This window comes from Sordaria macrospora, chromosome 6, assembly GCF_033870435.1.
Source record: "Sordaria macrospora chromosome 6, complete sequence".
NCBI classification, from domain to species: domain Eukaryota; kingdom Fungi; phylum Ascomycota; class Sordariomycetes; order Sordariales; family Sordariaceae; genus Sordaria; species Sordaria macrospora.
This window is the reverse complement of record NC_089376.1, coordinates 1,405,159-1,428,217: the sequence shown is the minus strand read 5'-3', so window position 1 is coordinate 1,428,217 and position 23,059 is coordinate 1,405,159. Positions and strand designations below refer to the sequence as shown.

At 52.7% G+C, this 23,059-nt stretch overlaps 9 protein-coding genes and 1 non-coding gene across 10 annotated transcripts; 2 read left to right on the top strand and 8 right to left on the bottom strand.

Moving 5' to 3' along the window:
* Positions 1-42: 42 nt before the first annotated feature.
* On the bottom strand, positions 43-3,139 carry SMAC4_06042 (uncharacterized protein). The gene is made up of 5 exons (XM_003349299.2): positions 2,941-3,139; positions 2,344-2,879; positions 1,716-2,289; positions 1,478-1,644; positions 43-1,407 (listed from the first exon to the last, which is right to left on the bottom strand). Exons 1-5 carry the CDS (start codon positions 2,977-2,979, stop codon positions 1,248-1,250), a joined length of 1,476 nt encoding a protein of 491 aa, XP_003349347.1. The 5' UTR covers positions 2,980-3,139; the 3' UTR covers positions 43-1,247.
* A 1,280-nt stretch (positions 3,140-4,419) lies between these two features.
* Positions 4,420-7,578, top strand: SMAC4_06041 (uncharacterized protein; the record flags this gene model as incomplete). Its single annotated transcript, XM_003349298.2, has 2 exons — positions 4,420-4,475; positions 4,680-7,578. The coding sequence occupies 2 exons, from the start codon at positions 4,420-4,422 to the stop codon at positions 7,576-7,578; spliced, it is 2,955 nt and encodes a 984-aa protein (XP_003349346.2).
* A 70-nt stretch (positions 7,579-7,648) lies between these two features.
* SMAC4_06039 (uncharacterized protein) lies at positions 7,649-9,629 on the bottom strand. Its single transcript, XM_024655789.2, has 4 exons — positions 9,440-9,629; positions 8,388-9,352; positions 8,179-8,330; positions 7,649-8,108 (listed from the first exon to the last, which is right to left on the bottom strand). Exons 1-4 carry the CDS (start codon positions 9,598-9,600, stop codon positions 7,827-7,829), a joined length of 1,560 nt encoding a protein of 519 aa, XP_024511619.2. The 5' UTR covers positions 9,601-9,629; the 3' UTR covers positions 7,649-7,826.
* Positions 9,630-9,946: 317 nt separating this feature from the next.
* SMAC4_06038 (uncharacterized protein) lies at positions 9,947-11,501 on the top strand. Its single transcript, XM_003349295.2, has one exon. It carries the CDS (start codon positions 10,019-10,021, stop codon positions 11,417-11,419), a length of 1,401 nt encoding a protein of 466 aa, XP_003349343.2. The 5' UTR covers positions 9,947-10,018; the 3' UTR covers positions 11,420-11,501.
* Positions 11,502-11,538: 37 nt separating this feature from the next.
* Positions 11,539-12,508, bottom strand: SMAC4_06037 (uncharacterized protein). The gene has a single exon (XM_003349294.3). The coding sequence runs from the start codon at positions 12,455-12,457 to the stop codon at positions 11,567-11,569; it is 891 nt and encodes a 296-aa protein (XP_003349342.2). The 5' UTR covers positions 12,458-12,508; the 3' UTR covers positions 11,539-11,566.
* A 566-nt stretch (positions 12,509-13,074) lies between these two features.
* SMAC4_13951 lies at positions 13,075-13,146 on the bottom strand. The gene has a single exon. It is a non-coding gene; the product is annotated as a tRNA-Arg (tRNA).
* A 624-nt stretch (positions 13,147-13,770) lies between these two features.
* Positions 13,771-14,479, bottom strand: SMAC4_06036 (uncharacterized protein; the record flags this gene model as incomplete). Its single annotated transcript, XM_003349293.1, has 2 exons — positions 13,771-14,084; positions 14,134-14,479. The coding sequence occupies 2 exons, from the start codon at positions 14,477-14,479 to the stop codon at positions 13,771-13,773; spliced, it is 660 nt and encodes a 219-aa protein (XP_003349341.1).
* A 1,150-nt stretch (positions 14,480-15,629) lies between these two features.
* SMAC4_06035 (uncharacterized protein) lies at positions 15,630-16,070 on the bottom strand (the record flags this gene model as incomplete). Its single annotated transcript, XM_003349292.1, has 1 exon — positions 15,630-16,070. One exon carries the CDS (start codon positions 16,068-16,070, stop codon positions 15,630-15,632), a length of 441 nt encoding a protein of 146 aa, XP_003349340.1.
* An 880-nt stretch (positions 16,071-16,950) lies between these two features.
* On the bottom strand, positions 16,951-19,908 carry SMAC4_06034 (uncharacterized protein). The gene is made up of 3 exons (XM_003349291.2): positions 19,398-19,908; positions 17,953-19,336; positions 16,951-17,896 (listed from the first exon to the last, which is right to left on the bottom strand). Exons 1-3 carry the CDS (start codon positions 19,628-19,630, stop codon positions 17,255-17,257), a joined length of 2,259 nt encoding a protein of 752 aa, XP_003349339.1. The 5' UTR covers positions 19,631-19,908; the 3' UTR covers positions 16,951-17,254.
* A 97-nt stretch (positions 19,909-20,005) lies between these two features.
* Positions 20,006-22,982, bottom strand: SMAC4_06033 (uncharacterized protein). Its single transcript, XM_003349290.2, has 2 exons — positions 22,489-22,982; positions 20,006-22,410 (listed from the first exon to the last, which is right to left on the bottom strand). The coding sequence occupies exons 1-2, from the start codon at positions 22,687-22,689 to the stop codon at positions 20,881-20,883; spliced, it is 1,731 nt and encodes a 576-aa protein (XP_003349338.1). The 5' UTR covers positions 22,690-22,982; the 3' UTR covers positions 20,006-20,880.
* Between the last annotated feature and the right edge of the window lie 77 nt (positions 22,983-23,059).

The following is a 23,059-nucleotide window of genomic DNA, read 5'->3' as shown; positions in this document are numbered from 1 at the left end:
ATTGGCGGATGTCAGAGACGGATGGAGCCTGGACTCCAAAAAATGATGATCGGGATCGTGGACCGGCGCAACCACGGCGGCCGGGGGACAAAGTTGTATCTATCAAACAACAGGTGGTCCATACCAGAACGAAAGCCTGGGCTCAAAAAGCAAACACTTTGTCCTTTGTACGAAAGGTCCCGGGACGAGTTGAATGCAGCCAATATGGAGGTTAACAGAGCCTTGATGGACGGAGAATTCAAATGCATGTTGTATAGAGATTGGAGGCGTTCATGGGTCCCGCCGCCGTTGACAGCGCTTGAGTGTCGAGGAGCAATCAGACGCTCCAGACCAACCTACAGGCACATATCAAGCTCGGGTCCAAAGACCAGACAGAGAGAAACACACGACTTGTCCAACACGCACTGCATGGCATCACCTGCCACTGGTGCTTCACATGTGGATCGTTGATTGCATTCCTGTCGACCACTCACTCAGAGACACAGCATGTTGGCAAACTCGCCGACTCTCCTCAGCTCCGTCTCATTCTCTCTTTCCCTTCCACCACATGGAGTCTTGGACCTGTCAGCACCACCCCCTCCACCGCCATCACTCCCCGATTTGACGGGATCGCGTCCCGGCTTTACACAACATGTCCCTCAACGACGGGATCTTGGCCGCGATTTGGCCGTTTCGACAGGCCCCCAGGGGTCACAAATGGCGCACCTCCTTTACGGTACCGAGCATCATTGAGACAGATTTTGACAATTGCGCATAATAAGAGCGTTACATGGAAAATGCCCAACACCTTGACAAGGCCGCGATGCCTCATCACAAACAAATCAACAGATGGAAGCTTCTCACAATTTCCACTTCCTCGAATCCTCATTATTCCAAACGCCAAGAACAATCCATTCAGCTGTCGGGCATGACGACACCGAACAGAAAGTCACTGCCAGGGCAGCAAGGGAGACCACTGCAAAGCGCATAACCAGGGCGGGGGGTCATTCAGGCTGTGAGCAGCCCCCTGCAACCGTGCTGCAGCGGTGCCCGGGCCCGTGGTGGGTGAGCTCCACTTGCTGTCAGCTTGAACCTGAAAGTCACAAAGTCTCAACCTCATGCGACGCTATTCCAACGAGGGGAGTCAAAGACAACCAATCGATTCAGCACGACTTTTTATTAGTGATTACAGTAGCCCCTATTAAACCCTAACCCATCCATCCTCTATACCTAGTCTATGTGTGTACCTCTCCTTCCATCTTCCCTCCCTAAAGCTTCCTCGGCGTCAGATACACGTTGAGCGCATCCTTGTCCCAAAAATTGAAGATCTTCTGCTTCTTCATCCAGTCGACACTGTCCTCGGCAATCTTCAGATCAAAGTTCCAGAGCAGGCGAGCCAGGATGATGCGCATTTCGAGGTACGCCAGGCTGAAGAGCGGGTCAGCATCTCATGGTCATGTCATACGCCCAGAAAGACGGGGGAGGAAAAGAGACTCACTTCTTGCCAAGGCAGTTGCGGGCTCCAATGTGGAAAGGCTGGAAGGCTTCCTTGTGGTCGTTCTCAAACGCCGGGTCGTTGAGCCAGCGTTCTGGGTGGAAGGTGAACGGGTCCTTAAAGTGCTTATCGTTGTGGTACATGGCCCATTGATGAATGGCAACAATGCTCTGCATATCCTTGTCAGCTTTGGTTCCATCACCTCGACCCTCTTTTGGACTCCCACGAGACTTTGACTTACATCTTCTGGAATAAAGTGACCCGTAATGCTGGCTCCCCCCTTGGGAACCACACGTGGCAAGCCTGTCGGAACAGGGGGGTACATGCGCAGAGCCTCATCCAAGCAGGCCAACAGGTACGGTAGAACGCTGACGCTGGCATAATCGATCTCGTCCTCCGAGTTGAAGGCGCTTCGGATCTCATCCGTGAGTTTCTTGAGAGCAACCGGGCTTGTCGCCAACAGGAAGGTAGCGCCCGCCAGAAGGGTAGCCGTCGTCTCGGATCCGCCGATGATGAGAATGGCGCTGTTGGCTTGCAGCTTGTCGAGCGTGAGCCCCCACTCATCCTTGCGCTTCAGTAACCCTTCGACGAGATCCGCTCGGTCGTGGCCCATTTCCATACGTCTGCGCAGCTTGTCCTTGGCGTTCTCGGTGTGCTTTTCATGCTCCTCCATGAGACTCTTGGGGGCAAGCGCAAGCATGAGCTTTATCAGGGGCGGATAATGCGACAAGACCTGGAAGATTGTGCCAGCACTAGCCATCTTGAACAGGTTCTTTACCCAGGGGTGGTATTCGGACTTTTCAAGACATCCGAAACTGTTTCGCCGTTAGTTTGCTGACTGTCAAATGTAGGAGGACGAGGGATCGTACCCTTCACCAAAAGCCAGATCGCCAATAACATCAAAAGTGGTAAAGTTATACCAGGCCGCGATATCCACCACCTTCTGGCCATTTTCGCCGTGCTCTCTGAGCCTCTGCATCAACAAGTCGATGTATCCTTTGATGAGCGGTTGTTGATCACGCATGCTGCGGTCGCTGAACCCGTGGGCCATGGTCCGTCTCAGCATACCATGCTCCTCGCGTCCAGCGTTGACGATATCCGTTGGCACGCCGTCGACGGGGCGGTAAAATTTCTCCCACTTCTCAAAGTCACCACCGGGACCGGTCCGGTGGCCCATGATGTCCTTCCATGCCTGTGAGTTCGCAAAGGCCAGCTCGTTCGGGGCCACGCGCACAATATCGCCGTACGTTTTGTGCAGTTCCAGCAAGTCAAAGGACAAAGTGCCTTTCAACAACCGTTGACAATATCCTAATCGCGTTGCGCGCATCAACAACGGGCCAGGATACTTTGCCAAAGGGTGGAAGTAAAGGTTATAGATTGCGTATCCGAATACGTAGAGACCGGCCTGGAGTCTGGATCAGTAGGTGATTGGCTTATCGTTCAGTCAATGGCTACCATATACATACCGAAGCGATAGCCAGTGCTATCAGATTCCCCAAACCCATCGTTGCGATGATTTTGCGGGAGTGGGTAAAGGTGACAATGTAAGTGACTCTTCACGGTTCACCGTCTGGTTCTAACACCGTCCCGGAAAAGGTGAGGAAAGACCATCTTAAATACGATCACAGTTCCCCTTTCCCTCGAATTCGCATTTTTTATTTTTTTTTGCCCAGACAACTTAAAAAGCGATAAATTATTCCTGAATTGACCCGCCGCCCAATGAGGCAAAGGACCATGACGATCCGGCAGTTACGAGTACGAACCGCAGCCATCATGCGTGCGGATTGCGGAGACCACACCAATTTGACAACCATAAGAGATGAATTTCCCGGTTCAGGGGTCACACACCTGTTGGAACTAAGCACTACATAGCAAAATGCGAAGTTAAGATCCAAAACGAAATCCGGAATCATGGTTAGACCACATCGCTAAGGCTAGGGAGCCTAGCCACCAAGCAATTGTCGCTATTTCTGGTTTCCCGCTTCGTCGGTATCGAGATTCCTGTGATATCCATGACGGAGAACTCCGTCGGGGTTGGTCTCAAGAAAAAAAAGACAACCCGGACCGGGACCCCCGCGGCCCGTGCCGGGAATGTGGGTTGCGGAAAGTGGGAGAATTGTCGGGGGCATAACAAACTACCGGGCATGTCGTGATGCTTGAGGTCGATACAAAATTGAGTATAGAAAGACACATGTGGCTGCGAACCCCGACGGACGACTGTCTCGACACCATCAATTCCTTTTTTGGAATCATCGACTCTTGTTCCCTGTGCTATAGTTGATTTGGAATATCAACAGGATCCGAAAACGAGGAAGCGGGGTTGGTGTGGTGTGCAACTTCACGGGCTGGGCTTGACTCCGAGACCTCGGGAACTTCGTAAGATGTAGGTGCAGATGGAAAGAAGAAATAGAACAATGTCGGAGAATTGAGAGAAATTCTCGGCGGAAAAGAAGCGGCATTCGCTAGGCCTCGGTAATCGTTCGCACGAAAATAACATGGAAACTCTAGGTGTGTAAGTGACGAGCTGGAAGAACGTGACAAGAATCTCGGTGAGACGGGACGGATCCTTGGACCATCGAGTCGTCGGATACTGGAATTAACAGCCCATGTCTTGGTCTCGTATGTATACTTCCTTCTTATGTAGTTTCTCGATAGCTAGGTACGGAAAAGGAAGTAGCTATGAGGGATGGTGGTCCGTCATGGCATCCGTAGCTGGATCCACAATGCCAAGAAATCTGGATCTTCCACTGATAAGATAAGAACCCGATGGATCCTAATTGTCCCCAGAGATTGAATCCTTTGGAGAACTTCAACGTCGACGTCAGCCACTGCACCCTGCTGTTAGGAGCTCCGAGGAATGCGCAATGACTTCCATCTCAGGGATTGTCCCGTCTCGCCCTGTCTCCCGTTCTGGGAATGGGGATGAGAAGAACGGCACGGAAAGAATGCATTCGAAGCGCCTGTGTTCAGATTGGCTGGTGTCTTATGAGTCCAACTTCTCGTAAGTTTTTCAAATGTATATGACCTTGAATTTGGGGGGCAGGGCAAGACACACCGGAAGGCCGGACTCTGGAAGGCATTTGGTTGCAAGAAAGAAATGAAAGGTTGACCGACTGAAGATCATCCGCTTGAGGAGGGAGGGCTTTTGCCTACCTTACCTATAAAGCAATATCTTGGAGGGACGTGAGCTAATTTCCTCACGCAGCGTAGCCAAAGACCGTGAATGGCTCACTTCCTACACTCCCTTTGAATCCTACGTGCTAGACCACAAGGGTGCCCTTATGGAGGTCCTCGGAATCGGCAGTGTCACCCTTCCTGTCATGCGCAGCAACAGCGACCCTTTGGACGACGAGAATTCGACAAAGAAGGGAGAAGTCACGCTTCAAGAAGTTCTTCATGTTCCCAAAGCGGCTTGCAACGTGGTCTCTAGACATGACAGAGTTCTGGGGCGTCAGGAGCTGTGGATGTTGCCCGATGAGGAGGATCCTTACAAACGGGGCGTCTTCCAACACAGGAGGGGGAAACATGCAGGCCTCGAAAATATGGATGTCTCCGTCTATATACCTCCGAACAGCGGCTCACTGTGCCTACTCGGCCTGGACCTGGATAGCCCACCTACAGGCTACGCGCTGGCGCCTACATCTTTCCCCGGCACTGATGGACATGTCAATGGATCACCGAAATCGAACTTCACGTACAGCGGCGACTTGATACCGCGTACTTGGCCTACCAACCAGAGAGAAAGATGGATCAGGAGGAAGGAAACTGGGGAGGATGATTTGTGTGTTTGTGAACCGGCAAATGCCACAGCGACTGGCGCTACTGGACCACGGATCAAAACCGCGGAGCTGGTGAAGAAGCTCATGGATCAACGGGCCGGACTCATCAGTCAGCTGAAAACGCTGGATGAGCTCATTGATGAGGTGCAAGGCGTCATCCCGCCTCCAGCGGCAGCGACTAGTGTCAACAGTCTCAACACTATACCTGCCACACCCGTCTCCATGGACGCTTCTTTACCTTCAAGTATGAGGTCAGCGTCAACTGCGAATGCTGAACCTACACCAACCTCTACGAACACTCCTTCGGTTTCAGAGTTGGTAGACCACTCCGAGGTCTGCCATGGAGGAGGAGATACTACCCAAACACCTGATTTTGCTCGTGTAACGACGAAAGAAGAGAAAAGGGCGATGGCAGAGCAAGAGGCTATGACTGAGGTAGACGCCATGGAGTGGGAAGAAACCATCGCGGAGGCCATGGAGTGGGAAGAATGCCCGGCAGAAACAGAGTCCATGGAAGAGTCCACAGCAGAGGCAGAGGAAGTAGCAGAGGAAGAACTCATGGGAGAAGAACAGGTTATAGTGAAGGAAGAGGTCATGATAGATGAAGAGGCTATGGCAAAGGAAGAGGTCATGGCAGACGAAACGGAAAAGGGCAAGGCAGAGGACAAGGTAGAAGAGAACGAGGCCCGGTGGGAGACCCAGTCAGAGGTCCAGGCAAAACAAGAGGCCCAGGTGGAAAAAGAGTCCCAGGTTCAAAGAGAGGCACAGGTTGAGGAAGAGGCCCAGGTTGAGGAAGAGGCCCAGGTTGAGGAAGAGGCCCAGGTTGAGGAAGAGGCCCAGGTTGAGGAAGAGGCCCAGGTTGAGGAAGAGGCCCAGGTTGAGGAAGAGGCCCAGGTTGAGGAAGAGGCCCAGGTTGAGGAAGAGGCCCAGGTTGAGGAAGAGGCCCAGGTTGAGGAGAAGGTAGAGAAAGAGGAAGAGGCCCAATGGGAGACAGAGTCAGAGGAAGAGGCAGAGGTCCCAGGAGAGGCTGAGGAAAGAGGTCGAAGAAGATGCAAAGACAAAGGAGGCAAAGGCAGAGAAAAGGTCAAAGCAGGGGAAGAGGCCCAGGTAGAGGAAAAGGTGGAAGATGATGAAGAGGCCCAGTGGGAGACCCAGTCAGAGGAAGAGGTTGAGGAAGAGCCAGAAGAGACAGAGGCAGAGGAAGAGACCCGGAAAGAGGAAGAGTCAGGGGAAGAGGTGGAAGAAGAGGCAGATGAAGAGGTAAATGAAGACGCAGAGGTCCGGGCAGAAGAAGAGGCTGAACAAGAGGTGGACGCGCCGGAGCCAGAGGCCAATACAGAGGAGGAGGAACACCAAAAAGTCGCATTCCATATGACTGCCGCGCAGGCAGCAGAAGCAGCACATTGGTTTACCCCTTCGCCAGTTGCGAACCATACAACTCCTGCAAAGGCAGCAGAATCGGCACAACGGTTTACCCCTTTGACAATTGCGAACGGTACAACTCCAGCAGAGGCAATAAAACCAGGACAATGGTCGTATCCTTTGGTGGGTTCGAAAGTTTGGTACGATACAACTCCTGCAAAGGCAGCAGAATCGGCACAACGGTTTACCCCTTTGACAATTGCGAACGGTACAACTCCAGCAGAGGCAATAAAACCAGGACAATGGTCGTATCCTTTGGTGGATTCGACAGTTTGGTACGATACACCTCCTGCAGAGGCAGCAGAATCCGAGACGGGATTGGTTCCATTTTCGACCCTTGGCTTCTTCGTTGATTCCGACCTGGACAAGGGTATCTGTTCTACTTGGCTTACCATTACCTCGGAGGGAGAATATAGGAAAAAAACATGGTGCTATGGTCGGGTTAAGAAGAATAAACTGTCGGAACACGAGAAAGCATGGCTCAAAGCGATCCGTAATTATAGGCCACGCTTCGCTCGCTTCTTCGAAGATCTTGGGTACGACCCTAATTGGGATAAATGGGAGCCGGAGAGGGGAGGAGTCCAGGATAGAGCACATGCACGTACGCTAGTGAAATGGTTTAGGGTGCACGCTCATCCTCCGCTTGTTCACGGCGGAGAGATCATGGTCGATCTCGATGCAGACATCGAAGACGATTACGGTTTGGGGGAGGCAAAGGAGAGACTCAGGGCACTGAGGGCAGCAGGCCTGGAGCGGAGCGCTGAGGCGAGAGGAGAGAACATTTTCATTCAGAATACGACATTATATCTGAGAAAACTGAGGTCGGAGGGGGTCGAGCCCCACTTCAAAGATATCCCTGGCGCGCGTTGGTGGAACTACGAAGAGATCTTCGGCGACTATTGATGTTGTCACGGCGAGTAAAATCTCTGCTTGGACGTCGGAGGACGGACTATACAAAAGGGGAGGATCAGTCACTGACACAACCAAAGCTGTATAACGTTGATGCTCTTAGAAAAGCCTGGAACGTTGCGCAACCAAGGATAACCTGCTTTTCGTTTACAGAAGGAAAACCTATCATAGTCCACACGCCTCTGTGACGGTACTGACTTGGGTTTCTAAATATTAACCACAAGCTTCCGATGTGCCCATGTCTATACTCTGATCATCCCGTTGTGGAGTCTCCATACCCAGGCCCCCAGAACGATAGCCACGACGATGAAAGAGAACACATTCGCCCCGCCAAATATGACGGAGTAAAAAGTCCAAGCTTGTTCTTCCTTGAACTTCATGACAGTGACAACTATGGCCCATGGCAATGACCACAGTAAGTTCGACCACAGTGACTGGTAGAGGAACCAGCGAGGAACGGTGGCCAGCAGGATGGATGATAGCTGATAGTTGAGAGCGTAGAAGATGTAACACCAATCGATGTTCTGTCAAATGTCAGTCAATGTTTACTCAGTCTCCATCCTGAAGAGAAAGGGAGTTGCATTCTGCTCTCACCTGCCACATCTTCTTCGTAATGTCAGCAACCCGGTCCGAGTTGGAAATGTAGAACGCGAACTGCTTCATTCCCCACAATGAGAGGAAGATGCAAATAGGGATCTCAACCGCCAAAGACACAAGAGCCGAGTTAATCGCCGGACGGCTGATTCCTACACAGTCCAAAAAGTCAGCAAATGGTTAAGTCGGTGAATGTGACGGACACTCACTCTTGATCTCCTTCCAACTCGCAGCAGGCTTGGAAACCCCCTCCTTCTGCTTCTTCCATACTCCCCACTGATGTCCAACAAAAGTCAACGCGGACGTCTCCAATGCCTGAACCGGAACCATCACCAGCCCCCACCTGATCGTGTTAAACACTCCCCAAGCCGTCGCGTAATCCGCCCCCAGGCCAATGATCCTATTCACCAACCACAAGTAGATCGCGTTTCTCACCGCTGACTCCGCGAACGTGTAAACCGCCTCCTTAGCCATCAACCAGAACCCCGCCGTCCACCACCAAGCAGTTTTCCCCATTCCTTCACCATCTACACGCCCATGTTCTCTTACCTTCCTCCTCGCAACCCAAACAAAATACCCTAGCCCCGCCGCCGCACTCGTCACATCACACGCCAACCTAATCCCCGCCTGCGCCAACACCGTCGGCTTCACTCCCCCCACGTGAAACCACGACAAAAACAACATATCCAACACGATATTCACCGCAAAGCCCACCGAACTCACCACAAGCGGCACATCCGGCCAATCCATCGCCCTCGTACAGCTCGCCACAGCCATCTGCACCGCGCTGGTCAGCGCCACCGCCGCCGACAGGCGGACATAGCTGAGACTCTTCTCCCTGATTTCGGGCGGGACGAACCCGGCGGCGAAGGACTCGGCGGCTCCAATGAAGATGATGGTCATGAGCAGGCCCATGACTGTTTGGAAGATAATCAAGGTATAGGAGAGCGAAAGCCGGGTGGAAAGGGAGTAAGAGGCTGAGTTGCCGATGATCAGCCATGCGATGCGCGGCAGGCCTTCGTTGAGAACTTCGGCGATGGTGGAGATGTAGGTGTAGACGTCGGTGAGGACGACGGACGAGGAGTCGATTTGGGCGATCCAGAGCTTCGAAAGGGTCTGGTAGAGCGCCGGGAGGAGGAAGGAGAGGAGGTTGTAGGTTAGGGAACCCCAGTAGCTACATTACATACCAAAGAAGATGGGGTGTTAGTTGGTATACTCTGAGGGAAAGGGATTGGATTTAGGACAGCAGTGGTTGACTTACGTATCTCGACTGGGGATGAGCCCGCGAAGCCCGCTTTTGGGGGATGGATGAGATGGTGGTTCATCGTCGGAGTGGTCGTGAGCATGGTAGACTGATGATGATTCACCTGGCGAGATGGGCGAGATAGTCTCGTTTTCTACGGGATCTTTTGACGACAACATTCTATATCGAGTGCTTTGGTCTGTCGCTCGCCACATATTCTGACAGGGTTGGAACGAAGTGGAAGTCGTCCCTTCCCTTTTTTATATCCTGAAAAAAGTCTTCCAATTTCACAAATAGCAGGGGCGAACGACAAAAATGTGATGGTTGGGGTACATGAGGGGTACGCCGGCTTCCGTGTGTCGCCCTGTAGGCCTCGCACGTAGTGGCGGGCTTCACGTTTTGTGTGATGGCGGATGAAGGTTGCATCTCGACCATACTTGTAAAACCAACAGCTGCAATGCTAGACCAGAAAGAGGAAGCCAAGAGCTTTGGATCACACTCGTCTAACTCGCAAGTAAACAAACCCCTGAGGTGAGGCGGATGATAACCAAGGGTTAGGGTTAAAAGTGTGTTTCTGCTACTTGTCTTCCTACCACCATGATCCAGAAAGGGAAAAGATACCCGACCTCCCCCGCTTCTGGATTTCTTACGACTTTCTCACTTTCACTTGGCACATTTCAGCTATACTCCTCGTTGAGGTCTGAAGACCACGAACCAAAAGTTATCCACTCATTTTTGCTGAGTGTTCAAAAGCTCTTTCCATTCTATTCAGTTTTGCCCTCCATCATTCCCGTTTCAATCATGTCCCCGTCACCAAAGCCGGCGCCCCTCATCACCATCTTCTCGCTTTTTGCCCTCTTCACAACAACCACTCCAGCCCTCGCCTCTCACGAATCCCAACACCCCATCACATCTTCCAATCCCAACTCCAATTCCAAGCCCGACTGGCAAAACACCCCCGGCCTCCCCTTCGTAATCAACACCTGGGGCGGCACCTTCACCTCCGCCACTGACTCCGCTTTTTCCTACCTCACCTCCCCTCCCACTTCCGACTCCAGGAATCCCCGCCTAGATGCCATCAACGCCGTCGTAGCCGGCTGCTCTACCTGCGAACGTCTCCAATGCGACGGGACAGTCGGCTACGGCGGCTCACCCGACGAAAGGTGCGAGACGACGCTAGACGCGCTGCTCATGGACGGCGACACGCTTGATTCCGGAGCGGTGGCCAATCTACGGCGGGTGCGAGACGCGATTGCAGTTGCCAAGCGGGTGTTGCTGTATACGAGACACTCGCTGTTGACGGGCGATCAGGCGACGGAGTTTGCGAGAGAGAACGGGTTTGTGGAAGAGGATTTGGGGACGGGCGAGTCGAGGGGGGGTTGTGAGGAGTGGAGGAGGGGAGGGTGTAAGACGGGGTCGTACAGGAGGAATATTATCGGAGATGAAGGAGGAGGAGGATGTGGGCCATTTGTGCCCGTTCCGGAGAGGGAGTTGGGGGTTGACGGGGGGCTTGGAGAGTCGCGGCTATCAGCGGAGGAGAAGACGGGGCACGATACTATCTCTATGATAGCGATTGGGAAGGATGGGAGGATGGCGGCTGGGTCTTCGACGAATGGGGCGTCGCATAAGGTTCCAGGGAGGGTTGGCGATGGACCAATCGTTGGCAGCGGTGCGTATGTTGATGGGGAGGTGGGTGGTTGCGGTGCGACTGGGGATGGAGATATTATGATGCGCTTTCTGCCTTGTTATCAGGCCGTCGAAAGCTTAAGAAGCGGCATGACCCCGACTGAAGCAGCCGAAGACGCGGTACGAAGGATGGTGAGGAAATATCCTAGTATGCAGAGTGGAATCGTGGTGGTGGATAAGAATGGAAATCATGGGGCTGCGGCGTCCGGTTGGACGTTTACGTATGCGTACCGAGGAGAACAAATGACCGAGACGGTGGTGGTCACGGTGCCGCCGGTGGAAGGTGCCATCCCAGTGCTCGTCGATTTGTGACCGACCAGTTGTTCAGCGAAAAGAAGTCTCCGGAGTCACGTCAACCAAGAAGAAAAATCCATTCAAAAACGTGCTAAAAGGGGGTATCTCAAGAATCGAAGCAAACAAAGCCTGCCAACTATCCAAGCCGTACGAAGAGAAGCATCATCATATCCAACATAAAGCCCCGTAGCTCATCAAAGTCATGATCCAAACAAACAAAAGCGTCGCTGAACCGGCGGTCCCAAACAGACCTCTAGCAGCGGCATTCTCTTGCCCAGTCCCGCCCACATCTCCCCACGGAGTCCCTCCCGCCTTCATCACCTCTCCCGACGCGGCGTCTACCTTATCACCCGACGGATACTTGATATCGTAAACCGGGTGATCCCTCAGCCTTTTCGGCTCGCCCAACGTATGCTTGCATTGTGCCTGGTTCGCATTCGGCCAGTCCAGCTCGCACGGCTCGTCGTATCCCCAAATGCAAATCGGGTCGAGGATGTTGTAAAGAATGTGGTTCTCGGCTACCCAGCTGCCGTCCTTGTGGTCGAGGCAGCTCGCCAAAAAGTTCATGCTGTTGGCCGCCGACAGCGGAAGCTTGTGGCCCTTTGTTTTGATCAGATCCTTGCACTCGGAAGCATGCAAATCCTCCGTCTGCATCTCGATGGGCCCGCCGGCGGCCGGTCGGTCGTTGGCACCGTGGCCTGTGGTGAGATAGTTCCAGGCATCGTAGCTGACGTCGTGAGCGCCCTCGGATTGATCGATGCGCAGGAGCTTGACCTTGCGGTCACCGTACTTGAGCGAGACGCAGAGGTTGTTGCAGTCGACTGAGCCGGGCCAGTAGGCGATGCGGTCCGTGTTGACTTTGCAACCGAGGACGCCGATCGAGGATGAGTAGCTGTCGTGAGGGGTGGCCCAGACCGTGGTCGTGGCAGCATGGGTTGCGGTGGCGCAGCAGAGAACGACGACGAGGGCGAGGGAGGACAAACGAGATGCCCAGAGATCGGACGGCGTCACAACTCGTGTTGTTCTCATTGCGAATGAGCGAGATTCGGTAATCATTATTATGTGCTCGTTAACGAATCGCTTAACGGAGGAATGAGTGGCTTCGGGTCGGACAGAATGTTATAAGTGATTGGAATAACCAGATAGAAAAGATGAGCGAACCGCCGTCACGGCGTTCTGCAACACCAACTTAGATGATGTCGATGATGGACATGGATGGAATCCCCCAAGTTCTGCAGAAGATGGGAGGAAGAAGCGAAGAAAAGGGAAGGCCACCGAGGGCCGGGACTGGGGAAACCAAGGGACCAATTCAACTCGCTTGGGGGCGTCTGTTCCTTGCTTGTTCCTGGCAAGAATGTCCCGTTCCTGACGGGAAAGCGACCCTGACATTTGCTTGTTAGTGGTGACATTAACCTTAAGATTAACAAGTGCCCCGTTTGGCTTAGCGCATGTCTCCGTTAACGCCCTTGATTGGTCCTCCCAATTTCCCCGGACTTCGCTTGCAGGCGCTTGTGTTCTTCAGGGCAGTCCCTGGTTCGTTCCCGACGTGGGGAGCGACGGCCCCACCAGAACGAAACAAAAAATGGAGAAAATTCTGCTGCTCTCCAGATTGCAGTTTGCTTGCACCCATATGAGGAAACCATAGCAAAAAACACCAAAAAAGAAGAATAACTCGATCCACCCAGGGGTCGAACCTGGAACCTCCTGATTCGTAGTCAGACGCTCTGCCATTGAGCCAGCGGACCTTGTTGGAAGAGGTCCCGGATCATGTCTTTATGAGGTTCACTGCTGCTCAACATCTGTCACGACATCTTTTCTCTCTACGTGGTTTACACATGACAGACACTCGGTTATGGTCGTATGTTACTGGCTTCTGCGTACTTGTTGTGTGTGTTCTTGGGTATATCAATGACCGCAATCCTCTGTTCCGCAATTTTCTTGCGTTGGAATCAACCTCTTTTCTTTCAGGCATATACTGAATTCGACCTGCAGATCTTTCACATGTCTTTCTTATGGGGATGCGAGATACCGGATCTCACTTGATAGGCTTGTGCGCTCGATTTCAGGCTCACAGGAGAAGGGCTTTAGAAAGAATTCAAGATGAAGAAGTGCTGATTCTCAGCTGCGTCTACTTGGACCTGGTGCCTAGTCACCTCATAGTGCTGGCCGATCAAACACTGGATTGATCTTTGGACACGTTATTTCATTGATCTATTTAATCAGAGAAGACTCCATGTCCCAATATGCTTGCAAGAGGCCAGTACATCATCCAGCCGCCCAAATCGGTCAATTATCTAACGATTCCCAAGAGAGACAGACTGCTTGAAGGCCGAGACGACGACTGAATGCAGCGTTGGCAAGGAAGTTCCTCAATCATAACCAGTCTCCCAGTGAAACACCACCCCGCAGTGACACCCCTTCATCACCGTCTCTCCTCTGGTAAGCTTTACCACTACTAGAGTGAGAGCGCCACTGCTCTCTTCCGCCATAGTACCTCCAGACTTAGTAGGCTGCTCCGCCTCTATGTGCGCCCGGGATTTCTCGACACTCTCCATCGTTCGCAAAGGCTGTACCCGCCTGGCCCTCCTCCTTTGGACGAGCTCGGCCTCACCCGCAGCAGCATTCATAAACCCTCCTACCGATCGGAGCGGGTAGTCGGTCGGGATGTTGTCGTCAGCACGGGCTGCTAAAAAGCGGATATCGGGGCCTTGGTTTATGTAGGCCTCACAAACCGGCTTCCGTGCCAGCTTCATGCGTAGCAGCAGTAACCTCCGTGACACCGCGAGAAGCGCCGCCAGCGCCAGGGGTACCATTAGTGACTAATTTCCCCATCGTCTCAATCCCAGCGAGGACCAGCGCTGCCTTCGCCTTCGCCCTGATCGTGGCGTCCCGCATCTCTTGTTGTTGGCTTTCTGGGTCTATTACACTCCTTTTCGCAACGGCGTCGTCCATGTCGTCCTCCTCTTGCCAGAGCGTCTCTAGTTGGCTCCGCATTTGTCTCACTGTCTCTGGCTCTGGCCCCTGGTAAGACTGATGTTGAAGACAGCACTGCTGCCGGCTGGGGATGCCATACGTCATGATGGTCCCCGTTGGGATGAGAGGAATCATCATCATCATCGGTGCTGCCGTCGGCAAGCAGAATGGTCTTTGCCGAGTGGAGGTAGCTGTGTGCGATCATGCTGCTGGCAGTGGTGAAAGACGGGACCTGGACCTCTTGGTAAGTTCCTGACTTGTTAGTAAACCGTGTCTTGTCCCCCAGAAATTCAAGGGTGTCGGTGACGAAGCGTCGAAGTGATATGAGGACCCGATGGGCGAAGGTTGGAGGGCCGTGGACGAGGATGAGTGATTTGACGACGCTACTGTCAAGAGACCCGGGAGCCCGCCGAGGTATGTTCCAAGCAGCGTCTGGCTGAGTGAACAGCTCGATGAGGCCAGTGTTCGGAATAAGGCAAATAACAGATAACAAGTAACAAACTGAGCCAATCAAATAAGGCAAATCGAGTCGCGATGTAAATAATCGAGTCGAAGTCGCTTTGTTTGTTTGCTTTGTTTCAATTTGCCAAACTTATATATCCCGTAGCTCTTGTCATGGCGCTGGCGGACCACTACATCACTAGGCTATGTTCCAAAAGGATACAAGTAACCGAAGCTGGCAATTCGGTCGCTCAAGTGGTCTTATATAGTTGTGATGGCAGTCGAGAGGCACAACTGCAAGGCTGCCATCACAGCTCTCGACATTAAAGAGGGTAGATTTCCGCTGGAAATCCAATTCTTTGCAATGATTGGTGCCTAGTACCGTATCCGTTGCTTCCTCCCGTAAAAGTCTACTCCCGTCGGTTACTATTCGTTTGACCGCTGAAAAGGGGAAGAAGGCGCGACTGGGGGATTGCGCACTAGCTTCCCTAGGTTAACTAACTCACTTCTTAAAGTAGTAATACCGACGTAGTATTGAGGGGGTATTAACAAGTCTACATCTAACTATACCTTCCAGCTGTACGTACTAGGCTCCTTTATACTCTCTTTCTCCCTCTCTTTGTCACTCTTTGTAAAAATTTCCGGTCGTTTTTGTTGTGTTTTGACGTTAATATGGCTAACAATGGTGTGTAATTCCTGTATACTGAAAATTTGCCATCGAAACAAGGCAAATAAATCTGGTTGTGAAATAATGCAAATTAGACGATTTGAAACAATTTGTGGCAAATTGATTGTGAATATTTATTTATTTGCCTTATTCCGAACACTGGATGAGGCCGCCCTCGATGCGGAAGAGGTCGAGCGCGGGACGGACGATGATGTTGATGTCTCGGCTCCAAACAGGCACGGAGACAAAGCGGTCGTTGGCCATGGCGGCATTTTGCGCCTCGGTGTTGACCTTGAGCAGTGGGTTGCAGTTGACTTCGAGGAACTTGCTTGTTATAAGGAGATCCAGATGTTGACACCCAAGATCTATAAAGGGGCGAAGGGGGATATGTCCCTCGCTGCTGCTCTCGTGCTTTTCACCGAAGCGCTGGCGTATAGCGGCTCTGGAGGCCGGAGAGTCATCAGCCCCCCATTTGAGATCCCAGAGAACACCGCAATTGTCCTGATAGTCTGAGAGATATTGCTCCCATACCAGGCAACGCAGCTCGTAGGGGAGACGAGAGAAAAGGTGAATGTCCTCGTCAGCCATGGTGTCGACTTTGGCAGGCCGGAATTGATGCGAAGGAAGAGTTTTTTTGCCAAAAGGAAAGCCTGGTTGTTGAATTTAAGGGCAGACAGAGACTCAAAAAGTGAATGGTATTTTCACGCTTTGCAATCTTGGCACCAACCTTCACCAAGATATTCAAGACGACAGGGTGGGCAACAGCTGACAAAGGTTCAAGGTCAGAAACCATTCCCTTCACCTCCAGCGTCCCTCATCCCATACTGGGCCGGTGGATATCAAGACACTGTAAGCGTCCATCAAAGTTGTAAGTTCCATATCAGGTTCTGGCGTGGTGAATAAGATAAGACCTTGACGGAAATGGTGTAGGAGTTAAAGCTTCTCAAATATGTATAGTCAACTTTCTCGTGGGCGTACGTTACCTACTTGTAAACAAAGTTCCGAAAGCCCTAGCCCCAAGACCAGCTACTCACCAGGTCCTCCGAGCCGCTAGTCAAATGGTCAGTTTGAGGTTTCTCACTAGGTAGTCAGATGGTCAGTCTTGAAGACCTGATGAATATAGGGTAATACAAGCCGAAAAAGCGAAGGAAGAAATTCCGTCAACTTATACGCTCTTCAAGACCTGCGTAGAATGATTGCAGTCATACACGTATCTGTATAAACACAAACCCTACCTGGTTGTCACTCCCACTCCCACGGTTGATGCCGGTTCAACAAGCATATTGGATCGCAAACCTCAATCAAATGCCAGTATGCTGTTAGCTAGGTTCGACAGACACTGTCAACACAATGGGTAAACTTACTAGGCTATACTAGCAAAGCAGCGACTTGGCTAATCGCAGGTTCTGATGAACAATCGACGCTTACAATCATATTGTTTTTACAGTTGTGATCCATGGAAGTAGACCCCGTATCAGCAAGGTCGCTTGAGGGGATAAATAGGGTAATATGACTGTAAGACCAGCACATGGAAGACCCAGAAGCGAGGGCAAAATCCTAGACCAAGGAGACCCCAAAAAGCCAAATGTATCATATCATATCTATTAAATCAGCTTATCACACAAGACATGGACGGGACAAAAACTGGTTGAACGAGGCGTTGACATTTCCCATCGCTTCTAGCCCCATATTCCCCCTTCACCAACACCAACACCCAACCACCATGCTATTATAGTAACACCCCTTACTCATCCAGTCATAATCTCCTTAACTTAGAACAACCCAAGCAAATCCTCGTTGCCCCCACCACTCTTGGGAGGAGTCTGACTAGGCGTATGTCCCAGCTGCTGAGCGGGCGGCGGCGGCGCACTCGTCCCACTGAGATCCATACCCGCAAACCCGCTCATCATGTCGCTCATCCCACCTGCAACCGCAGCCGGCGCAGCAGCAGGAGCAGTCGCCGCCGGCGGCATGGGCGGTGGTGCATCGAACAACCCCATGATGTCCGCCATGCCGCCGCTGGGTTGCGGTGGCGCACCGGGTAGACCGCCGACGGTGGCGGGGCTGGCAAACCGATCTGGTGTGCCGACACCACCGCCATGCTCAGCGCTAGCAGGAGCGCCGCCGTCAAAGTCGATGTCGAGAAGGTTCTCGATGTTGTTCTGCTGGCCGCCCTTGGAAGCAGCAGCGACCGACGCGGCAATGGGGTTCTCGGCGGCGTTCTGGCGCTGTTCTTGGATGGCGGCGCGCTGGATCTCGTCGGCGCCGAAGCGGCCCTTGCCGACGAACGACTCGGGAGGCTTGTGGTAAACGGATGCAAGAGTAGAAAGCTCGGAAAGAAGCTGTTCGAGGAGGACGGGAGGGAGAGATGTTACTGTTGTCGTAATGGCCGGCTTTTGTGAGAGAATGATGCTCTGTGAACGTACGTTAGTTACTGTTTACACAATCAGAGGAGCGATTGGTGACAAACTTTGGCAACATCAAGATCGCCAGAGAGGAGACGCCAGTAGATATAAGCACGATCTCTGATATCGGGGTTGTCGTTGTCTGCCGTGGCTTGCTGCAGGACCTTCTGCACCAGGCCCTGGGTGTTGCTGGGCTTCTTCAGGAACAGCTTGACCACAGCGGTAAGAATTTGAAGTTGCGTCTGCGTGAACTCCTCCAGGAAGCCCTCCACAAAGCCTTCCAGAATCTCATCGGCGTTGTTGATTTTCTCGGCATACTCTCCAACAATCCAAATCAAGGCACCCCTGGCGTTGGGCTCATCCAACTCGTCGATGTACTGGCAGAGAGTCGGGATGACGCCTTCGTATCCGGGGTACTTGCGGAGGATATCCTTGATGACGACAATAACCTCTTGTACCACATAGTTGACCTTGGTGGAGATGAGGTCAAGCAACGCGTTGACACACTTTTCGCTAGCGGCCTCAATCTTAATGGCGACCTGGCCAATGGCCTTGACGGCTCTCCTGACAAAGTCCATGTCGACTTCAAGAGCATACTCCTTGAGCTCGGAAAGTAGTTGATCGAAGTTCTTGTCGTTTGCTATCCTGACCATGATCTCCAGTTTCTGGAGCTTGACGTACGGGGGATCGTTGTACTTGCAGAAAAACACCCTCAACTCCTTGGCAAGAATATCGGGATTGGCTTGCAACAGGAGGTCAATGTTTCGTAGAGCGACATACTGCACCTCCGGAGCAGAGGCAATAAGCGTTACGAGAGGAGGCGCCATCTTCTTCAGGTAGGCGCTAACGGTCTTGGGGGGGAGGGCCTTCATGTGGGTAAAGACGACCTTGACGGCGGCCAAAACCACACTGGGGTTGACGTGCTGGAACTGGGGGGCGACTCTTTCGCAAATGTGTTCCGACTCCTTGGCGTCGTGGGCCGTGTACTCGGACAGTGTCGTGAGGATGGTAACTCTTCCCCATTCCGTGCATTCGTTCAGCGCCATAAGCAACTTCTTTAGTGTCGCGGGTGTGAGGACAAGCGCCCTGGTCTCGGGAGCGGTTTCATTGATTTCGGATAAGGCTTGAACCGAGTTGGCCACAACCATGGGATTGGGGTCACCAATCATCTCTTGTAGCGTCTCCAGGAAGCCGTTCTCGATGCACATTGTGGGGTTAAGATCGAACAGTTTGGCGACACAGATGGCGGCGGTCTTGCGCACGTAGGGGGACTCGTCTCGTAGCGTCTTTCGTAGCGGCTCCTCCATGTAATCGATCATCTTGTCAACGCGAATGCAGCCCATGGTTCGAATCGCCAGCGCTCGAATGAGGGGGTTCGGGTCTTCCGAGTCTTGTACGAATGTGTTGACGGCGAGAATGCAGAGATCGGGGTGCGATTTGGCGTAGTTCCTGGACTCAGGGGTTAGCGCTCGTTCGTCGTGAAGAGTGGCGATGCCCTGGGAGGGCTCACATCAAGTAGAGATACACCAGCTTCTTCTGGTCAAGATCCGAGGTCGCAATGTTCTTGAGGACGTCCGGGAAGAGCGCCGACACATCCTTGCCCAGGGTCATGGCCATGATGGTCTTCTGAATGGCCTCCTTTCGCTCGTAGGCATACTGGGACACAAGGCCGGCTCGCAGCTCAAACGTCTCGCCCTTGCGCGGGGGAGCGAACGCGCCCCTAATGCGGTTCATAGCTGACATTGCGAAGGCGTCGGTATTCTGCGCACTCGGGGAGAAAGGGTAGTGGTCGTAGGAGAGATGGCGACGTCGAGGTCGAGGTCGAGGGCGTCGGGCGGTGAAACCAGCTCGAGCTTCGACAAAGGAGAGGGCACCTTAACGGGTGGTCGTGGAAAGGCGCATACACGGATGCTTTTCGGTGTCGATCGCGGAGGTACAGGTATTCGTGAACGCGGGAAAATAAAAAGTGCGAACTAGCCTGGTGTAAGGCTGTGGTTGTCGAGGGCGTGGTCCAGCCTTCGGAATCAAGTCGCTGGGTTGTCGCTGGTATCGGGACGGGATGGATCACGATGATGTGGACGGGCAGATGTCCATTCAGCGTTGTACGCGCTGAATAGCGGCCACTGTGGTCAACTGTGGTGTCCTCCAGATCACTGCAGCGACAGGCCAGAGCATCTTGGCATGAGCCTTGTGTTGCCCCACTCACAGGGTCCTTGGTGCCCCGCTGGAAAGGAGAGCTTCAGCCACACATCACCGTCTTTGAGCATTCTGGAAGCTGTGGCTTGGCACTTGGCGGCGATGATGGTATGGTCGTGACGACGGCGAGACTTACAAGGAACAACCAACTTCGGCGGTCTCTGACTTAGAACGCCATATCATTGGCCATTTGGCGACGTTTCACTACATTAAAGCACAGCATATATATCACGAACTCAAATAGCTCCCTCCCATCACCTCAATTACACCTTATCACCACAATCAAGCTTAAGTGTCAAAGGCCGAGGCGAAACAATGGTAATGCTCCATAGACTCATTCTCGTTGTGAGATAACCTCAGATATGTTATTAAAGACTAAGACTTTGGAACCACAACAGGCCAACTTCCCCAATCTCCGCCGCCTCTTCATCGAAGCCAGGACAGACAGTGAAGAAAGAGACGTGTCAAGAAAAGCAGTACGTCACCTTCATGAATCCGATGCTACTGCTTCAACCATGGTAAAGATAACCTGACATGATGATAGTTTTACAACGCCGTCCTATTCCTAAGCTCCGTCGCAGTCTTCAGCTTGATAGCTCAGAGAATGAACGCCACAAAGTAATCCCGAATTATAACTGGCATGCCCACTGCGTACCTTGATAATCATACAAAACCAAAAGGGGTATAGAACACCTTGCTGAAGAATCGTACACGCTCAAAACATGATGATGATGAAAAGATAAGGATGGTAATACAAGCCTTGGTCGGAACCGGCACCCCGAATCAACCGTCGTGACTTAATCAGACTCGCTCTCAGAACCCAAGAAAGCGAAATCCGCTCTGTGCTTCTTAGCCGGGCCTCTAACCTTTGGCTTTGGCTCGTCCTCCTCCGAGTCGTCATCGTCATCATCATCATCGTCTTGGTCGTCCTCCTCAACCGCATCATCATCATCCTCCCCATCATCATCACCATCACCCTTTTTCTCAGCCTTCTCCTTCTTCTTTTTGGTCTTCTTCTCCTTCTTCTCGTCTCCATCCCCACCCTCGTCATCGTCATCATCCTCCTCTTCATCCTCAGAATCACTCTCAAGCTTCAAGCTCTTCACCTTAGCCGCCGCCCTGCGTCTAGGCCGTCCACCATCGCCCAATCCCCAGCTCTGCTCACCTTCCTTCACTGCCTCCAACTCCTTCTCCAACTCCATGCGCATCTTGATCTCCTTGGCCTTGGACTCGGAGAACCGTCCCGTCATTCCGATCTCGTTGAGCATGTCCCTAAGATGCCTGATCTTGGCTTTGGTGTCGTCGCTGTACTTCTTGAGCTCAAATGCCCAGATCTTGCGGATGCCGCACTTGACGAGCTGGCTTTGGAGTTGCTTGATCAGGGTCTCGTCGGGGGAGAGGTCGGCGGAGGCGGACTTAGATTTTGCGCGGCCCTTGCTGGCAGGCTCCTTTTCCTTGGCTTTGCCACTTCCCTTCTTTTCGCCGCGCTTCGGATGCTCGTCAAAAACTTCGGACATGGAGGAACTTTCACCGCCACCGTCTTTGTTGTCGGCGGGTGGTGCGTTGGTGGGCTTGGATTCGGACAAGGACGACGAGTCTTTAGAGGCGGCACCCTTCTTGGGTTTTGCGGCTTTCCGTTTAGGCGGCTCGTCGTCGATGACTTCGGAAAGCTCGCTCTCGTCATCTGAGGATGCTCCTGGGCTCGTCTCCTTCACTTCAGCCACGGTCTCCTCATCTTTTGCGCTGTCCTTCTCTTTGGGGGTGTCGACATCCATGGCGTCCGATAGCTCGCTTGACTTGTTTCCATCGTCCTCCAATACTGTCTCGTCGATTTCGCTCAGCAGGGACTCTACGTCGGATGCTTCAACTTCCTTCTTCTTCTTCTTCGCAGCGGCGGCGGCCTTCTTGGTTGTTGCCTTGCCCTTGGCAGCAGCAGCCTTGGCGGTAGGTTTCGCTCTCTTCTTGGGTCTTTCGTCGGACTCGCTGCCTTCGGCTTCATCTTCGTCGTCGTCATCGTGGGACACACTCTTCCTCTTGTTCCTGCCCGTCGTCGCCTTTGTCGCCTTGCGCTTCTTGGTCGGTTCCTCTTCGGATTCGTCATCGTCGTCGAATTCCTCCTCTTCGTCCTCTTTGCTATCTTCCGGCTCGCTTAGCTCGGACTCCTCATCTTCATCTGAAGGTGTCGCTGCCTTCTTTGCGCGCTTTTTCGGAGGCGCCTTGGCTTTGGGTTTGGGTTTGGCGCCCCCGGTGGTCTTCGACTTCTTGGGGCTTGGTTTCGCGGGAGCTGAGGATTGAGATGGTTCAGCTTCGCCTGATTCTATCTTGGCCTACGATGGGTATTCTTCTGTCAGCAAGTGATGTTGTTTTTTCGGTATGGCTTGATTGAGTCGTCGTCGGCTACTCACGAGAGTGTCCATGACAAGTTCCTTGCTCTTTGCTTTCCAGTCGCCATCTTTGAGGAAGCCCTCGCCAAGCTTGAACTTCTTTTCGACAGCTTCGCGGACAATATTAACGGTTAACTCCTGCGGGCCATGGTAGATGCGGTGCACTGCGTCTGCGATCTCGGTCTCGATTGTCGCATCGGCGACCTTTTTGCGGGGAGGCATGGTTGATGTAGGAGGGTGTAGGTCAGGTCGGGCTTATATTTTTGCTGTCGCAGTCACGATAGTATTCTGAGCCGAATGTTCGAAAATCCTGAGAACCAAATGCCAAGAGTCAAAAAGCTCTCCCGTATGGTTAAAGATAGAATGCGATGGATGACGTTGGTGATCGCGTCGTAGAGGTTCGTGTATGCGATCGAACAGACGCGAACAGACGGGGCTGGTGGATCAGATGTGGAGCCAGAGGACGGCATCAGACAAGGGTCATTGATGTTGGACAAAAGCGGCTGGCCCAAGCGTTTTGAAAGAGCTGTCCTAAAACGGTAGGTCTGTGGTCCGTGTATAACCGCTGCTACACTGTACTTGACAACACTCC

What these genes read in the sequence shown, in the direction of transcription:
- SMAC4_06042 (XM_003349299.2), bottom strand. Translation starts at nt 2,979, where the DNA reads ATGGGTTTGGGGAATCTGATAGCACTGGCTATCGCTTCG. An exon ending in GATCTGGCTTTTGGTGAAGG is followed by an intron (nt 2,290 to 2,343) that starts GTACGATCCCTC and finishes ACGGCGAAACAG; the next exon opens with TTTCGGATGTCTTGAAAAGT. An exon ending in GTCACTTTATTCCAGAAGAT is followed by an intron (nt 1,645 to 1,715) that starts GTAAGTCAAAGT and finishes AAGGATATGCAG; the next exon opens with AGCATTGTTGCCATTCATCA.
- SMAC4_06039 (XM_024655789.2), bottom strand. Translation starts at nt 9,600, where the DNA reads ATGTTGTCGTCAAAAGATCCCGTAGAAAACGAGACTATCTCGCCCATC. An exon ending in CTCATCCCCAGTCGAGATAC is followed by an intron (nt 9,353 to 9,439) that starts GTAAGTCAACCA and finishes TATGTAATGTAG; the next exon opens with CTACTGGGGTTCCCTAACCT. An exon ending in GAGTTGGAAGGAGATCAAGA is followed by an intron (nt 8,331 to 8,387) that starts GTGAGTGTCCGT and finishes TGGACTGTGTAG; the next exon opens with GAATCAGCCGTCCGGCGATT.
- SMAC4_06038 (XM_003349295.2), top strand. Translation starts at nt 10,019, where the DNA reads ATGATCCAGAAAGGGAAAAGATACCCGACCTCCCCCGCTTCTGGATTT.
- SMAC4_06037 (XM_003349294.3), bottom strand. Translation starts at nt 12,457, where the DNA reads ATGATTACCGAATCTCGCTCATTCGCAATGAGAACAACACGAGTTGTG.
- SMAC4_06034 (XM_003349291.2), bottom strand. Translation starts at nt 19,630, where the DNA reads ATGTCAGCTATGAACCGCATTAGGGGCGCGTTCGCTCCCCCGCGCAAG. An exon ending in CTGGTGTATCTCTACTTGAT is followed by an intron (nt 19,337 to 19,397) that starts GTGAGCCCTCCC and finishes CCCTGAGTCCAG; the next exon opens with GAACTACGCCAAATCGCACC. An exon ending in GCGATCTTGATGTTGCCAAA is followed by an intron (nt 17,897 to 17,952) that starts GTTTGTCACCAA and finishes GTACGTTCACAG; the next exon opens with AGCATCATTCTCTCACAAAA.
- SMAC4_06033 (XM_003349290.2), bottom strand. Translation starts at nt 22,689, where the DNA reads ATGCCTCCCCGCAAAAAGGTCGCCGATGCGACAATCGAGACCGAGATC. An exon ending in AACTTGTCATGGACACTCTC is followed by an intron (nt 22,411 to 22,488) that starts GTGAGTAGCCGA and finishes TACCCATCGTAG; the next exon opens with GCCAAGATAGAATCAGGCGA.